General features: G+C 32.3%; 1 protein-coding gene across 1 annotated transcript in view; it reads left to right on the top strand.

Annotated features, from left to right (window-relative positions):
- Positions 1–16347, top strand: part of LOC136271293 (adhesion G protein-coupled receptor L3-like) — a 58518-nt gene extending 42171 nt beyond the window's left edge. Inside the window, exons 11-33 of the mRNA XM_066071003.1 lie at positions 4436–4801; positions 4943–5029; positions 5201–5295; positions 5610–5816; positions 6203–6283; positions 6802–6901; positions 8159–8281; positions 8475–8544; positions 8726–8819; positions 8942–9009; positions 9164–9278; positions 9420–9517; positions 9839–9941; positions 10445–10595; positions 10729–10798; positions 10905–10965; positions 12245–12330; positions 13337–13463; positions 14505–14546; positions 15299–15376; positions 15738–15786; positions 15896–15948; positions 16035–16347. Coding sequence (XP_065927075.1) covers positions 4436–4801; positions 4943–5029; positions 5201–5295; positions 5610–5816; positions 6203–6283; positions 6802–6901; positions 8159–8281; positions 8475–8544; positions 8726–8819; positions 8942–9009; positions 9164–9278; positions 9420–9517; positions 9839–9941; positions 10445–10595; positions 10729–10798; positions 10905–10965; positions 12245–12330; positions 13337–13463; positions 14505–14546; positions 15299–15376; positions 15738–15786; positions 15896–15948; positions 16035–16070 — 2360 coding nt within the window. The 3' untranslated portion in view covers positions 16071–16347. The remainder of the gene's footprint in view (positions 1–4435; positions 4802–4942; positions 5030–5200; positions 5296–5609; positions 5817–6202; positions 6284–6801; positions 6902–8158; positions 8282–8474; positions 8545–8725; positions 8820–8941; positions 9010–9163; positions 9279–9419; positions 9518–9838; positions 9942–10444; positions 10596–10728; positions 10799–10904; positions 10966–12244; positions 12331–13336; positions 13464–14504; positions 14547–15298; positions 15377–15737; positions 15787–15895; positions 15949–16034) is intronic.
- The last annotated feature ends 2544 nt before the right edge of the window (positions 16348–18891 follow it).

Here is an 18891-nt window from a genome sequence, read left to right as displayed (position 1 = left end):
GCGAAAAGGTATTCCAGATTGTTGCTCCAAAGAATCTGCGCAGTAGTATTATGTCATTAGCTCACGACACGCCACTGGCTGGACATCTTGGAAACAAGAAAACAAGAGAAAGAATTATGAGAAACTTCTTTTGGCCAGGTTTGTATATAGATATATCTCGGTATTGTAAGTCATGCTCTATTTGTCAAAAGGGGACGCAAAGAGGGAGAACGCCAAAAGCGAAATTGGTGCCAATTCCAAAGATCGATGTTCCATTTTCCAGAGTAGCGATTGATTTTGTGGGCCCATTACCGATGACAGAAAAGAAAAACAGGTATATTCTGGTATGTATGGATTATGCCACTCGATTTCCAGAGGCTTTTCCGATGAAAAATCAAGACGCAGAAAGTGTGGCAAATGCGCTGATAGAAATGTTCTCAAGGGTAGGTTTTCCTAAAGAAATTTTATCAGATCAGGGGACAAATTTTATGTCATCTCTCATATCAGAACTGTGCAAAATGCTTAAGGTCCGTAAGCTGTCAACTACCCTTATCATCCCCAAGCAAACGGGCTAGTAGAAAGATTTAATGGGACTCTTAAACAGATGTTGAAAGCATATGCAGTTGTAGAGCCATTAAAATGGGATGTTCATTTACCATATGTACTTTTTGCCTATAGAGAGGTCCCGAACGAAACAACAGGTTTTACTCCATTTGAACTTCTTTATGCCAGACATGTCAGAGGCCCCCTGGACATATTAAAGGAGCAGTGGGAAGAACCAACCGAGGAACAAACGTCAGTTTTAAGTTACCTGATGGAAACCCGAGAACGGATGGAGACAGTACGTAAAATGGTTACAGATATGGAATCTCTAGCAAAGAAGAATCAGAAAAGATACTATGATAAAAACGCCAGAAACAGAAATTTTGAAGTAGGTCAAAAAGTCTTAGTTTTGTTGCCTACAAGCTCTTCGAAACTATTGGCGCAGTGGAAAGGTCCGTATGAGGTGACACAAAAAGTAAGTCCTGTTAATTTCAAAGTGAGGTTGTCCAAAAGCAAAGAGACTGTTTACCATGTGAATATGCTGAAGGAATGGTTCGAGAGAGAGCCGGAGGAAAACAGTAAGTCTGAAATTATGGCATGTTTGAATGTTATTTCTAGTTTAGCCAATGACGACGTTCAGATAGCAGACGACGTGGTGTCAGATAGAGTTCCGACCCTACAACAGACAGAATCAGCAACTGACGTACAGTATTCAACAAACCTGACTGCAGAGCAAATGGATCAGATTCAGAGGTTAGTTGAAGAATTTGGTGATATTTTTACAGATGTCCCCAAGAGAACGCATTTGATGAAACATTCATTGAAAACTTCTACGGAGGTGCCAATTCAGATGAAACCATATCCGATCCCCTATGCATTACAAGACAAAGTGAAGCGTGAGTTACAGCAAATGATGGACCTTGGTATCATTGAGGAAACGGACAGTCCGTATTCAGCACCAGTCGTCCTCATCAAGAAGAAAGACAACTCGCTGAGATTCTGCGTTGACTTCCGGGAGTTGAATAAGATTACGGTATTTGATCCTAGACCAATGCCTAGAATAGATGCTATTTTGAATAAGATCAGCAAAGCTAAATTCATCAGCAAATTAGACCTCACAAAAGGATATTGGCAAGTACCATTAGACGATGACGCTAAGCGTAAAAGTGCATTTGTAACTCCATTTGGACATTTCAGTTTTACAGTTATGCCATTCGGAATGGTGAACGCACCGGCTACGTTTGTTAGACTGGTAAGCAAAGTTCTTACAGGGCTGGAGGATTTCACGGAGGCATTCATTGATGATATTGGTATCTATAGCAACACCTGGGAAGAACATCTTGAACATCTGGGGACAGTGTTCGAAGCCTTGAGAAAAGCAAACTTAGCAGCTCGACCGGCAAAATGTGAGTTTGGTTTTAATGAACTTTGTTTTCTTGGTCATACCATAGGGAGTGGGAAAATAAAACCGATGATGTCGAAAGTAGAAGCCATACAAAACTTTCCGATTCCAACTACAAAGAAAAAGGTAAAGTCTTTTCTAGGTATGATTGGGTTCTACCGGAAATTTATTCCAAACTTTGCCACAGTAGCACTTCCGCTTACAGACCTGACGAGAAAGAGAACGCCCAACAAGATCAAATGGACAGACGACCTTGATCACTCCTTCAAAGAGTTGAAAGGTAAGTTACTATCAGAACCAGTTCTTCGAAGTCCAGACTTTAGCAGATCATTTATTTTGCGCACAGACGCAAGCGCACACGGTGCAGGAGCAGTACTAGAGCAAGAGTTTGAAGATGGTAAGCATCCAATTTGTTTTTTAAGCAAAAAGTTCAGTCCTGCTGAGAGAAATTATGCTGTGGTAGAAAAAGAGTGCCTAGCTATTGTGTGGGCGGTTCAGAGTCTCAGGGTGTATTTAGAAGGTAAACCATTTGAAATCGAGACTGATCATGCACCATTGCAGTGGTTACAGAGGTCAAAGCTATCTAATCAAAGATTGTTACGATGGAGTCTTCTTTTGCAGGAGTTTGTGTTCTCGATTAGGTATATTCGTGGTACACAGAATTCAGTTGCAGACTCTTTGTCAAGAATGTGTTCGGATGATGCGATTGACTAACTATATGCTATAGCTTTGTGTCTGGATAAATATGGATTTATATAATGCATTTGTATATAGTTTGCGTTTGTTTATTTTCAATTTTAGTTTGTTGGTTTGGGTGGACTAAATGTTGTTTAGTCTTATAAGAGGGAGGTATGTAACAAACTAAAATTCGTTGTGTATAATTATAATTCCCCTTGGTTCACCTTTTCGGTTTATCCTTTGGAGAGCCCCTTGTTTTAATACTTTGACCCTTGGTTACCGTGGTAACATATCAATCCTGTGGGGAGCCCCTCGTTGATACCTTAAATAGTTGGTAAAAGTATGCACGGGTAGTACCCGGGAACATCAGCCGATAGACGTGGTCGTCATCCCGTCTAGTGCTCAGGGGCCTGTTTTAGAAAAACATCAGGTATTTAAACAACCCATTTTTGTACGTTTTAACCACACGTGTTTGAATAGGTTTTCGGTAGTATGTTTTTCTTTTTGTTTATTTTATAAGGGTCTTTTCTGCCTTGTTTTGCCGTAAATTTCCCCGTCCCTACAGAACGTCAATACCTGTCAGGGAAGGAGGGTTCTTGGGTGCTGAAATATTTCCAGCTCCTGTATTTATGAGTAGCCGTTTCCATTTTCATGGGATAATTTATAGAGACCGCTGTTCTACAGTGAGTGAGTGAACTACGGCGGCCCTTTCGACACATCTCTAAAACTACTTATGAATTTATACCTGAGGGTGATCCTCGCAGTTTTACCAATTTATAATCGTCAATGCAGATACGTGCTTTAACTTAACATTGTGAAAGTTTGATATTTATATAATTTGTGTCATTTGAAAACTTATATTCTGTTTATTGAGTTTATTGAAAGAAACCTCCAATCAGCGTGGACGAGGCCATGGGTTATTTACATTTCCAAGGAAAACTTTCGTCTAATGAAGCCTCGATAGACCCGTGCAGCATGTGAACTTTCTACATGTACTTCAACTTAGTTCTGGTGGTTGCCGATATACCTAAGCCTGACTGTAACCACGTGTTCACCTGAGGGTTCTTAAACACCACGTGCACCGGAACCGGGCTGACTATATAGACTTTTCCTTCATTTCATTATTTAATTTGTATATTTTTGTTTGTTTGGTTTTTTCTCGTTGAATTTTCTGTTGAATTTTATTTTATTTTGTTATTAAATATTTTGTTAAAAATTTCATACTTGTTCTGTTGATTTATGTAAGTTCATCAGGATGCATAATCACACATCCTCACAAATTCCCATTTTAGTTTATTCAAAAATTGAGTGATTATAATCAAAATTATTTCCATTGACCATATTGCTAAGTCACTTCACGAAGACAATTATTGTTGTGATATTGTATTAAATTCAAAAGTTACGCTGATTTCACAAATTAAAAAAATCTCCTAATCGTTTGCTGATTTACAATTTCAACAAATTAACATTTAAAATGTTGTTTCATTTTTTCGTAACGTAACAGTTTTCATTTGTATAGTACAAATATAAATACGTGGAAATATAACATCAACTTCATAATAATGTGTCATTATGAGCACTGCCTTGGCATTGTTTGCGAATTAATAACTAATGCAGATTCCTGATTAAACGTAAGGAATCAATATCCACAAGAAAAAAAAACTGTGAAAAGCACATCTGGCATATTTTTTTAAATAAATCTAAAATAATAATAATAATACAAAGTATAACCCCCTCCCCCCAAAATATCATTCTCCCGGTACATATATTCTGTTGTATCACATGACTCACGTTGATACCGATGTATTCTAATCATTTCTACTATCATTTTAGGGCAGTATACTTGCAACGTAAAAGAAGAAATTCAGGGAATAATATTTAGAGGGCAAATGACAACGCAGATAAATATAAAGCAAAAACCCATTCTCGTGATTAAACCTATTCGTTCATCTGTGGAGGAAGGAAGTCCTTTCAATGTTAATTGTTACGTCACAAACAAGAAAGATGCATATATAAAGAATGGCACGGATATCAAAATGTGTGTGAACAAGACAGAAATAAAGTGTCAATACAATTCTAATCACAACTTTACCTGTAATTTTACTGCGGCGTCTAATGTTACCGTTGAATGCAAACTGAGAAGTAATTGCTCCAGTAGTTCCTCAGAATTATTCTCTGCAATCACTGTCTTGAAGAAAGGTAGAGTAACTCTCTCTCTCTCTCTCTCTCTCTCTCTCTCTCTCTCTCTCTCTCTCTCTCTCTCTCTCTCTCTCTCTCTTATGAAACATTGAAAACTACAGTTGCACATTTCTTTATGCAAAACTTATCCTCTGTGTTCAGGTGAAAAACTCTGTCAAAAGGAAGGTGACTGGCCAACAACGCAAGCAGGACAGGAAGCAATAATCCCATGTCCAGACGGGTATTCGGGTAATAAATTAGACTTTAATTTAGAAGATACAAATATATGTCTCAAAAGAAATATATTTTTGCAATTAAAATGTTGCATTATCAAAAGTTTGAACAAAATGAGATTCTGATTCTTTTTTATACCATTACAGCAGAAAATCTTAACTATCAAATTGTTTTTTATTATTATAGGTGAAAAAACTAGAAAATGCTTAATACTTGGATCATGGGCAACCGTAATAAATTCAGATGGCTGTAAAAAAGAAGAGCTTGAAAAGATCGAAAACGTAATAATTTAATAAGGTTTCCGCACCTTTGTGAAAGTTTCGCATATAATTTTAAACGGCGATATTTCTTTGAGATTTGTAATTTTAGCATGCATTCAACGTTAAGATAATCACAGCGAACAAGATTTTATTCGAGTTTTTTTCCAGTTTTTATAACTGTTCATAAAAAGAACTTAATTGATGTTAAATTACGTCTTTAAAACCAATCCGTCAGTGGCTATTATGATTATAATTCGCAGAAATTATCAGAATTAATTTTAATATAAATCAATTCAGTAATTCTAAAGATATAACTCAATACATTGTGCTTCCAGCTCCTCAATGATACCACAGAGTTAACCGAGAATGCATTAGAATCATCTTTATCGTCGATTTCATCAATCGTCAACAACTCCATCACCTCTTCCAATGATAATGACGTTGCTCACAATGACATCATACAAAGTGTGGACCTGATATCTACCATATCTGAAAAAACAGTCAATTTTACAAACCAAGCTTCAGCCAACAAAACAACACAGGTAATGCTTATTTCTCTGAACATACTCTCGACAAAAGATTGGACGTTACATAAGAAGTGTAAGAAGTCCTGTGGTATTATAAAAAAAATTCGTTAGATTTTTTTGTTTAACATACAACCGTAAATAAAAGAGAAAACAGACAGACAGATTCTGGAATGCAAGTTAACGTGGTTGAATAAATTGCCATTAGTTGTTTGGAAAATAACTTAAGCTGTACACATGTAAGAGTTAAAATATATTAAATTATTGTTAAAAAACCAAATCATGCAGATTTGTAAAATAAAAAAACAACCTTATTTCAGTGTATAATGCATCAATGTTTCATAATTCTATTCTTATAAATCATTCACATGAAAGTCTGATTTGATATAACATTTTTTACACAGGTATTTATGGGAGTCGTTAGCGATATACTTGACAATGGAAAAAATCAAGTGAAAGCTAAAAATAAAACCAAGGAAAAAGAGGTAGTTATTTCAATATAGTAATTAAAATCAATGCAAATGAAAATCAAAGTGATTTTAAACTAATATTTGTATAAAGCAGATACTTACTTCAGGAAATAAATGTTTTTATCCCTATTGAATACAATTCTGTCTTGTTACGATAATAAGACAAAAGTTTTAAAATCTAATTGGTCTAAATAAATGTATTACAAAACATATATAATGATCTTCAAGTTGGTTAAATTTTTTTCCAAAAAATATCTATAGTAATACAAATGATAAAATGTAATATTTTTGATTGGATACAGTTTTCAGCTTACATTTGAATTTTTTATCACTCGCTTTTAGGGTCCTTATTTTCACTGTCAATTATTTAACAGACTCAGATATAAACTTTAAAATGTTGGCAATACTTTTTCTTATTAAGTACGGTCGATTTGTTATGTTTAATAAATAAAATATTTTATTTACCCTTTAAATGATATTTGATATTCTTTAAGCATATGTCAAAAACTCATAACAATATAAATTGTTTGCAGGTTACGAGCAAAATATTATCATCGGTGAACAAGTTTGCGAAATCTGTGACCAAGGCCTTACAAGTTAATCAATCAGTAACTGTCAACAAGACTAACATGCGTAAGAAAGATTTATTTTATTTATCTTAAGATATACAGTGGGGCCTTAGATATCCGGACGCCAGATAACCGGACGCTTAAGTTTACGGACGATTTTATTTGGGAACAGATTTTTTATACATTATTTTGTCCCATTTATCCGGAATTCCGCGTTCGGAATCCGGACGGTCTGTTTTTACCACAAAACACTGATTTACTATTAATCTTGCTTCATTTAACCGGACGGTAAGATTTGATAATACCCTACTCAGTACAAAAGATTACCCCTGTTAATTAAGTTTCACACCTTTTTACGTGCTTGACCCTTATGAGTAGCTTGTATAAACGCACTGACCTCCCAAATCACTTTCAAAAATTGGAAAATTGCAAACAACCGTGTATCACACACATATCACACTTGGACACAAAGAATTTAGCTAGATTCGGCTATCATTATTGTCCGGTTAATATTTCATGCCACAATAATAAAATAAAGCAGAGATCTTTATATCTAAAAACGTTCATATAAGCAGACAACTCTAGCATGTGTTGCTATATGGTATAAAAGGCAAAAAAACCCGAGTATCAACACTGGGAGCCATTGTATACAAATACATTATCATTCATGAAAACAATAGACACATTTCAGATATCCGACGATTCACCTATCCGGGCGATTGGACATGGGAACGAAAGCGTCCGGATAACTGAGGCTCCACTGTACAACCCTATAAAACATTCATTACTCTGTTGCTTGGTATCTTAACTTTCAAAGTTCAAGCCTTTTATCTAACTAAAAATACTCTTTAAACGAAATCTAGATCGAATCATCACACTTTGAATACCACAGAGTCATAAATATGCGTATATCATAAACTTGATTGTTTTGACTTTGCAAATGTTTTATTGTTGAAAAAGTTGACATATATTCTCTCTGGAAATTGAAACTACTGTACAGAGTAATACCCGAGGAATACGTTAAAATCAGTAAATTTCAGGTATTGTCAGGCTCACTCGGATGCGATTTCGTAAATTGCTTCTGTGTGTAACGAATGATGAGTTCGATTCTTAATTTGTTTGGAATGTTTTTTCATGTGACAGGTTAACTCCACTAAATCTACAAATATGAAGCATAATAAAAAAATTGAACCCACAGTAGCACAAAAAAATTCTCAGAGAAGAAACGTTGAATTAATTTCAATGTGAAAACTCAACTGACAGATTTGATCAAATATATCCTGGTGTTTAATACCTATCATGTTTTATTTATATTGCACAGTTTTAAGCATAGAAAAAATTGCAAAAACTACTGATATCAAGTTTCCAAAGAAAACAGAAGGCAACAGTCAACAGCTAACAACCCATTTCACATTGCCAAGTGAAGCTTTAGGAGATATTAAAGGTAATTATTAATTGGGGTTTAATAGATCTTGATGTTATTTTATTTCTTACGAAAGGTTTAAGCCTAACATCAAAATAAGAAGCATAATATAAAATAAATATTTGATAATAAGTTAACTGTATATACTGGATTGTGTCATAAATATGACCAAGCTTGCATTACAATCAATCACTTCATCAATCGATCTTTTTAGGAGACGGTGTTGCGTTCACGGCTGTTAAGTATGATAACATTGGCTCCGAGTTCCTCTCTGGAAATGAAACGTACGTTTCATAATTTCAATAAACATTTATCAACCCTCAGCAAAAAAAAAAATCTAATTCTGATCAAATATTTCAACCCCATGTATTGTTGGCATATCCATCAGTCTGTTTGTAAATAAAATATTAATGACTTGAACAGAACCTTGCTTACTATTTACATAGTCTGTCTTTTTCAATACAGGAGTATTGGTTCAAGCGTTTTGTCTCTTACCGTTGACGGATTGATTTCAACGAATCTTAATGAAAACATCACACTTTCATTCCAAAGGAGAAATGTACGACCGTATTCATTATCTGTTTTGCAGAACTAGTAATTCTTGAAATCTTGTTTAAAATTTGAAAAGAAAACTAGTTTGTTAAACGTGTATATTTAAGTGCATATGTTGTTTTTCAAAAGGTTTCTAACAGTACTACTAGTTCTCCAAATTGTGTCTTCCTGTCAGAAGACCGGAATAATTTAGTCAGGTTAGATTTTAAGACATAATTGCTCACAGAAATTCAAAAAATTTCAGCAGCTTTTTCATTAAAAAAAAACTGTGATCCTTTTACAATGGTATTTTTTTCTCTCTTTTTCTTCTTCTGTCTCTGTTTTTGTTTACAATCAACATTTATTTTTTAGTGTATGGAACACGTCTGGATGCTCCTTAAAAAGCTTCACCGACACTCAGGTTACATGCACGTGCAACCATCTAACCAACTTTGCCATTCTGATGAGTCTGACCAAGACTCCCAGTGTAAATAATTTGACTAATATTATTCAATACAATATAATTGTGTTTTGTTTTTTAATAATTTTGCGGTCATTATGTTTAGTATTTTTAGTTGGCGTGTTCTGTAGGTTGTCATTAAAAAAAATCAATTACATTAATTTCTAGAGCCATTCGCAAGCATTGACATTAATTACCTACATTGGATGCAGTTTTTCAGTCCTAGGAGCTTTGGCCACTATAGTCATTTATCTTTACTTTTGGAGGTATTTTTATTTTTTTCAAAATCATTTAAAAAATAATGTGTTTTATCTACAACTTAACGTGATAAAAAGGACCCCTAAAGTTAACTTACATTTGACAAGACTGGAACTCAATAACCACATGAAAATTACATGTAAGTTTTTGAGCTTTTAATTATCGTTTAATTCAAATGTTAAGCCTTAGAATGCAGTTTAATTTTCAATATTATTCCAATATTTTATATGGATATTTTTATCCATTTTGGTTGAAATAACCTTAATTTGGCCATGGATATATATATATGTTTCTAAATGTTAAATTATTTAATGTTGATTTGTTTTTAGGTACTTGAAGAATCGTCGGTCTGTACTTATTATCAATCTCTGTCTAGCGCTTTCCATTGCATATCTGTTGTTCCTAACAGTTTTGGATCAAACCAATGATACAGTAAATATTTTTAAAAAATGTTTGAGAAACAAATATTGTGTAAGAAAAAGCTTTGTAGTCTTTGTAAAATAACATATGATCGATTGTTATCCGACAATGATATGTTTCATTTAGATGAAACTTATGATCACTTATCTAGGAATTTAAGGCTGCAAACATACACGTTTTCTTTTCGTATGTTTACTATGTTTTATTCGTGACAGAAATTAGTAAATGAATGGTTAAAAGTAAGTAAGTAAGTAAATAGACACTGTTCCTCATTTACACAAATGATAAAATATTAATGTTACAGGGTAATGTATAAATATGAACCTAATATATACTGTAAATTCCTTATATTATGGCGAGATTTTAAAATCCGCGAAGGATGCTTCTCGCGATTTTACGCGGATATTATTTCCTCGCGTTTAATTAGGAATTTACAGTACATGTTATCAGTATGTTTCATCAGTGAATAGTCCTTGCAGTTTATAATTGGTGATACGTAGACTTGCCATTTCTAGGTGGGGTGCAGTGTTATTGCAGCTCTGCTGCAGTACTTTTTCCTCGCCATGTTTTGCATCATGTTAGCGCTTGGAATCGACCTGGCTATCGCTGTATTGGATGTTTTCAGTTCAAGATCTAGTTCCGGCCTCTTGCTACTTTTAGGCTGGGGTATCTGTCTTTTACATTGTTATTATAAATTTGACAAAGTATGCAATAAGCTTGACGATTTAAAGTTTGGATTGTGTATTATTTGAGATATGTTTTGGAAAATAGATATATTGTATAATATTTTCACAAATAGGCCTGCCTGCTGCGATTGTTGGAATAACCCTACTGTCAACAAACGTAGGTGGTTATGGAGATGAAACATTGTGAGTAGTTATATTACGTTCTGACATTTTCACTAAATTCTTTAAGCATAATGTATTAAAGTACACATCAACGAATAATCTATCGTACTTTTTTTCTGATTTGCAGTTGTTGGTTGAGAAATGATACACTTTTTGGATTTATTGGTCCAGCCTTGGCAATAATCTTGGTAAAATTATATTTGACACAATAAGGGATGTCATATTTTTTTATATTATGCCATTACGCAATTTATAGAAAACGAAACAACATCAGTCAAACCAAAAATAACAAAAAGAAAACACTGCTTTCAAGCTGCTATGTTTATTTACCAAATTGAAATTAGGTTTCCTGTGCAATCTATTGTATTTAAAAAATTTAAAAAAAAAACTAATAGGATGCATTATTTAATATTAGTGACCTTTTTTGATCAAATCAGCTGATTGTATTTTGTTGTCACTTTCAAATTCTATATTTTTTCCTCGCCAAAAATATTGAAAATTGAATGTTTTTTTCCAAAACTTAAAAAAGTTTTGGTCCCAATAAAATTCGACAAAAATATGAAATTCTATATACACAAAGCTAGGCAAATATTTGTGTAACTTCTGTTCAATACAAAATCAAAAAGTAAGAATCCGATATTAAATTCGTCTGAAAGAACACCGAGTTGCCAAATTACTGTATATAAAAGCAAGCTATTAATCAACAGTTTTGATGTCAGATAAACGTTCAAATTGAAAGGCTAGTAGTAAGTTATAAGAGTATACAAAACCGTGCTAATGTGAGAAGGTGTTTCTCATATATATATATATATATATATATATATATATATATATATATATATATATATATATATATATATATATATATGGTGTTTTGTTTTTTGCTTTTATCCAAATCTGACACTGAGAATGGGTTGGTAGAGGATGGCTATCACCACAATTTATTTAGTTCCAGCGGGTTGTGGGCGGTTTAATATTATATAGAATTAATTTGAAAATTAGGGGGGGGGGGGTTGGGGTGGGGCTGGGGCTTAGACTGTTTGCAAATGAATTATACCTTAACACATGAACGTTTTTTTTTTACAGCTAGAAACAAATTCATAGACTAACTAGAGAAATCGGAGATTTTTCATGCATGTACTATGAGACCTTAGTATCGGAAAGTGTCTAGAGATAATATTGAGACATAACTGTTTTTGTGATAAGTATATTAAGTAGTGAAGGGGACATCTTTGAAGACGAAAAAAAATCAACGAAAGATAATCCCAATTTTCGGAAGCAATTAAAAAGTATCTTACTTGTCTCTTTGGTTTTCTTTGTAGTAGTAAAGCTATCTTGCAATATTTTTGTTTGGAAATTGTTGCATAGGTTAGAAATTTGGCCCATCATTCTTTTGTTAATAAAGAGCAATGTGCTCTTTTATTTTACATATGATATTTAAATACATATGTTAACTTTACATTTCAGGTTAATTTTATAATTCTTATCATCGTTATGAAAACGATGTTTTCTTCGTCATTTATGCTGAAGAAAACTGTAAAAGAGAAAACGATGTGAGTATTCAAAAATTACCGTGTTTGTGAAAGTCGATATGTTTGATCTACAAAAAAGATTTTTTATTATTTATAAATTAATTACATGTATACTAACCAAACAATCAAAGTTTAAGTTAAATAGTTGCAATCTATTTTAAAGTGTCTTCCTCTGTTACACTACGAATCAATTTTATTACGAATCATCAATGACTATTTTCATATTTAATCGTACAACTACTGAACATATAAGTAACAATGGAATCATTATTAAAATATGATGTGATGGTCAGACGCGGTCGGAATGATCAAATCTATCATTAAGCCCTTCGGGACTTCTTTGATTTGACCCCCTCCCCCGACGTATTTAATCACCTCATAATATAAAAGAATTCGAGTTTAACTGAAATATTTGTCAAATGCATATGTTCAGCTCATATTGCGGTGTAAATAATATTTGTAAATGTAATGATTTTTTGTTATTGAACTTGGATGATGTCACAAGTTTTTTCTTTTCTTATTTCTTTTTTGAAATACCTTTGGAAGTTTTGCAATGAAAAATCTCATAAACATGATTTAAACACAGGATAACTACTGGCTAATGGTTTGTGATGGTATATGATTTATACTCAGCTCGTTGAATGATTTCCTTCACCACCATTGGTATAGAAAACACACAACTCGTTAGATAAAATTCATGTTCGATATTAAACATCTATAATATTTAACCTCAAGAGATATATTGGTTAATTTCAATTTCTATAGAAATGTGTCAACTTGAACAGTAGTTTGTATTAATTAGGCTATTACCAGTATGTACGTTTATGTGTGAATGTGTTATATTGTGAAATGAAAAAAGTTAATTTAAAAAACCATATATCATCACAAACCATGAGAGATCCAATATTAATCTTAAGATCGTTAATTATAAAACAATAATTACTTCATACACGTTATTTGTTTCGTTGCATTGTAATATGTGATGTTTATTTTCATTGTACAATGCAATATTTTTTTTACATCACAGAAGCGGCATACGAGGGATGTGTGCGTTACTGCCCACGCTTGGATTAACGTGGGTTTTTGGAGTTTTGTCTCTTGGAGGAGCCGCCGTCGTATTTCAGTATTTATTTGCTATATTTAATTCTCTTCAGGTAACTGAAAAAGGGATTCTTTTTTCTTTTTTTATGTGAATGATATCTAAACTTTTGTAATACACATTTTAATAAAAAAAATGTATAGTATAATATAATTTATTTTTTGGAAAATTGTCCGTAATTGAAAACTGATCTTCAAACATAAGTTTCCAATTAAAACCCGAAACGCACCAGTTTCTATTTTCTCAGAATACCGAATATTTTTATTTGTCTAATTTAAAAAGTTGTTACAATAATCTAATGGTTAAAAGGCTCGGGGATTGTTGCCATTTTCCCACTCTTAATCTCCCTTAAAATAGGAGAGCTCTATATGAGTATATAGCTGAATAATTAATTTTCAGAAGTATGTTGATTGCCTGTTTTCTTTATTAAATGAGAATGTTTAAACTAAAGACATCTTATCTAAAAAATAAGGAAGATATGATAGTTAGTATACTGTGAAATCTTTAAAATTCGTGGGGAGGGGGGGGGGGGCAATTTTGGTGGATTGCTTAAATTTTACAGGCATGTGTGGACTTAATTTCGTGTATTTTGGTATACATACATGAGAAATGTAACTGTATAGCCCTAATTTATTAATTCATGGGAGATGTTAATTTGTGGATGAGAGGTACCCACGAATTCCACGAAAATTGAGCCACCACGAAATCTAATGATTCCACAGTATTGGCCACTACTCCTCATTAAGTGAAATAAACAAAATGGTGGTCAAAATTGTTATTTTCATAAACTAGATGTATAATATTTTGATAAATATTGTTTCACAGAAAATGATTAGTAAATAGTTCTTATTTCTTTATTAATGTCCTACATGTGCATGTAATATGTGAAAATCATTTTTGGCGAAATATATTCACTAGCTACCTTGCAACTTTATTGAAGATAATTTTGTTGAATCTTAAGTATGGATACAAAAAGTTAAACTTAAATATTTATGTCTTCAAACGTTTAAGGACATTGGTTCTTCCCACTTTCAATTTATTTTTTTATGAAAGGTATAAGTTAACTATGCTTTCAGCTATGTTCTTTTTTTTACAGGGCCTATTTATATTTATTTTCCATGTCCTACTAAATACCCAGGTACATGTTTTTTTTACATTGTATTTGATTCATATGATGAAACTTGGAAAAAATGTTTTTATTATTAAAGATTGAAACATATCTTACATGTAAATATAGTAAAACCTATAAGAAAATAATGATAGTATGAATCATAAGAGGTGTTGGTGGTTAAGGATATTAATAACATGGTCCGATAATAAAACAGTTGGCATTAAACCAAAATAATGGTACAACCTTATTAAATAATTATATTTCATTGGACTTAACTTTTGTGCAGTCAGTGGGTTCCATTTACCAAGAAGACTTTTATCCAACAAATCACAAAACGCATTCTTTTGTAATTGTGCATAGTTTAATTCACGAAAGTACGCCCCCCCCCTTTTGAAGTAATTCATTTCACAAACATTGTGCAGTCATCAATTAATTTGGTTCCAAAGTGTAATCCTATTCTTAAATGACCTTATTTCTCTATTTAAAACCTATCAATGACAAGTATTTTTAACCATCGACATCTTTACGAGACGTAGTATTTATTACAAAGACTTTGTCAGCAAAAATGTTTTATGTGTTCCTTGCATTACTTTAGACCGATTAACAATGGCATGATTGGATTTTGTAATTAAACAGACATGAATCAACATTTCAAATTACAAGTTCCTTCATGAATTTACAGTTATTAATGAATATTGTCATATGTTATCATATTGCATATTACAATTAAAATAAAATATACAAGGGTCGGCATGTTCTAAACATACAATTATTAATAGGTTCGACAAGCAGTAACAAGGAAAGTGAAGAAATATGAATCAAGGACATTATCAACAAAAACATCAAAAAGCAAATTTGTAAGTTAACATTTTTTCTACATTTAAAAAGTTACGTAAGGTATTTTATTCAGTTGCGAATCTATTCGTGAAATAGGATTTGCGCTGGATTCATTTTACACCCCCTAGTCAAAAGACTAAATAAAGAATGTCATCACTTTGCATCACACGTCGACATTTTTGTCTATTTTCGTAAATTCCTGTAGCTGAGCTTATTAAGTTGTTGTTACTTTCTGATTAGCTTTAATATCATGAATTACATCAGTCATCTGTCAATATTAGAATTATTTTTGAAACCCCCCCCCCCGAAACTTATATTATTGTATGAATTATTTATAAATGATTAACTCATGATTATTTTTTTTTATCTATCAACGTTTAGGTATCAAAATCAAGTTCAAAGGAAATGCAAAGTTTTGAGGAATCAAACGGTAAAGTATTTTCCCCATTTTTTAACAGATCTCCATCATGCGCTCTATTGTTTAAATTACATTATAATATTTTGTACACTAACAATAACTTGTCTTATTTTAAAAACAGAGGGTTTTAGAAATGAATCAACAGGATTTGCGATACCAAGAATAGATTCATCGATATGTTGCAAACTGCAAAAGCTAAAGAGTTTTATGATAGTTTTTACAATTTGTGCGTATTTAACAAACTCATTTATATTTCATAGGATGTTGGACAACATAGACCTTTCAAGTCAAGTTGACGAACTCTTGCGTGAAGTGTTAACTCTTAAATATTTTTACGGAGCCAACCAAATCATATCACTAAATTATGTTTTTCGAATAACTCGAGTAAAACAATGGACTTGATAAAGACTTCTTTAAAAAGAGAAATTAAAAATAACGGTATCACAAGTTTTTTTTAGTATTCTTTTTAAATGAATACAAGAAAAAAAAAGAGATTTAATAATGCCTGTTGTGTTGTGTTGTGTTGTTTTCAATATTATGATACTGTATAACTGTTTTTTACAATTGTTATTTATCAGAATAAAAGAAAAAAATTATAAATCTTCTTCTAAATGATCAATAATAGATTCTTGAGGTGTTTTATCAGGGAAAATGTATCTATAAACATTGCATAATATTTTTATCACAGGTCTTGTAAACAAATTTGATAAATCACTGATACCGTTATTTAGTAAGTGCTATTTACTGAGAGGGCCTGGTCCTGTGTTATCTTACCGGGTCGTGATACCTTGTTTTGGCATACTTAGAAATATGTCTTTTTTAGCAACTAATTTACTGTAAACGTACTACATTTGGGTGTGTATTTTATTTAGCGTTTTTGGCGGATTGCGACTTCCGCTTAATAAAGTACATCGCTAAATGCAATGCATGTATATATAAGAATAGTCAAACGTTCATAAACTAATTTCCGAAAAATATCGAACACGCCAAATATAATACGTTTACAGTATGAGGTGTGCAGTAATATGAATACGTTTAAAGAGTGTTCATTTATTAACATATATACAAAATGGGTAAAATGAAAATGTCAATATATGCGTTTATATGTTAAAGTATATTGTGCAATACATGTTCTTGCAATTTGACACAACACCATTTTAAGATTTAACATGCATTTAAATGTCTCAGCATTTTCCATTGAAGAAGGATTTTTTTTTAATTTAAAACATTTAAAAGATTTTTGCAATTAAACGTAAATGCTCAGCCAAGGAATTGAGATATCAAATGCAAAAGTATTAACCTGCATGAAAGAAATGCATTTCTTTAAGTAAAACACTTATTACCGTGGAAACACAGATTTAAAATAAAAAAAATAAATAAACGAAAACATAAAACAGATTGATAGCGAGCGCAGCGAGGCGGCGCTAAGCGCCGCTCGCGTAACGAGCTCCATAAACAACGTGTACGGAGGAAATTCGAGTTGAAATCTGCACATAGTTCAAAGAAAATTTTGTGGACCCGCGTGAAAAAGTTCTAGGCTACGTATCCCAATAATCCTTTGCGGTGCATAGCATTATGGTGGAACAGACAGCGTTTCAAAGGAAAATTCTTACCTCTAAATCGCATACATATATTTTATTTAACAATACAAAATCCTTTAAAAAAGTAAACAACACATATGCACATTTGCTTACGTAAAAAAACTGTACCTATCTGAACTTTTGTTGACATAATTATGACGTGTTTCCTTCCCCGAATTTATCCGAACATTTACGAAAACTGTCGAGAGCAAGAAAGTTAAGTATGACGGCACAGTGATCTCGCATTTAGAGGTGGATCAAGCATCTTTACAAGATGTAGGAAGTACTCAGTATCGGTGTTAATGGCGACTTTTTTGCTATATATTTTTGTGTTGATATTTGTTTTTGGTAAGTAAATACACATGCAAGTTCCATGCTTAATTTACTGTATATTGATCCAATCATATATGCATACGTTAGGTAGGTGACCAAAATTTATTAAAAAAGAAAATTATGAGATCTACGTGCAGCCACGTCATTTTGAAATAAATGAATAAAACAAAAATGAGAAAAAATAAATAAAACAAAAATGAGAAAAATTAAATGTTAAATATCTACATGTTTTTTTTATAGTTGCATATGTGGCCAAACTTTAAAAAATATTGGATATCACACTCTAAAAAAGGTAATGGCAAATGTCTACAACGCATATATAGCATACAAAAATTAAAAAAAAAATTAAAACAAAACTGATTTTACAGAGGAAAATAATTAAAACACAAATAAGAACAATGGACAAAATGAGAAATAATCCAGACCCGTAATTTATTCTTTACTGATTTAATGATCATTAATGAAAAGCAAAGGAATGCTAAATAAAACATAATTATATTTACATAAAAAAAAACCTTAAACGGCTTTGTATTTTACATAAAGATATTTTAACAATTCTGTTTAACATTGTATCAATGCTAAGTGATACATGTAGTTTATGTGAGTGTACTAGCCTAGGGTGGGACAATTTGAATAAATGTTTAAGTCCACAGGTTGCACTTAACAATGATGAGAGATGTGTAGTTCCTTCTGCGCTTGCCCCAACGGTCACATCGTAAACATATTATAACGACTCTGATGCATTTTGTAATACTTATTCAGATACTTGAAAGAATTGCAGGAGGTACGGTTTAAGAGATAAGGGTGATAACAGCGTTTACTTTGATAATTCAAGTTTGCTGAAATAGATAACAAGATAACGGATTTTTTTTAATTTCTTCACATTGGCTTTGTTAAAAGAAGACAATTTGTTGCAATTTGCACAAGATTAATATATTTCTACTAGATTATGATAAGAGACCAAAAAACCCAAAAAGCAACAAAACAATGACTCGCTCTATAGTTTGGATAATGTTGATAATCGTAATAACTGGTAAGAGTAACAAACAATAGACATTACACGTTGCAAATTTGTGGTGTGTGAAGAGTTGACTTGTAAAAAACGTTAGCGGATCACAACTGAATGCATACCTACCTGAATCAGGATAAAATCTTTGTTATATTATTAAAGAAGTACAAATTATCGTTTGCTACCTTTTTCATG

This window comes from Magallana gigas, chromosome 9 (assembly GCF_963853765.1).
Source record: "Magallana gigas chromosome 9, xbMagGiga1.1, whole genome shotgun sequence".
NCBI classification, from domain to species: Eukaryota; Metazoa; Mollusca; class Bivalvia; order Ostreida; family Ostreidae; genus Magallana; species Magallana gigas.
The sequence above is the reverse complement of the archived record's forward strand: the minus strand, read 5'-3'. Positions and strand labels throughout refer to the sequence as shown.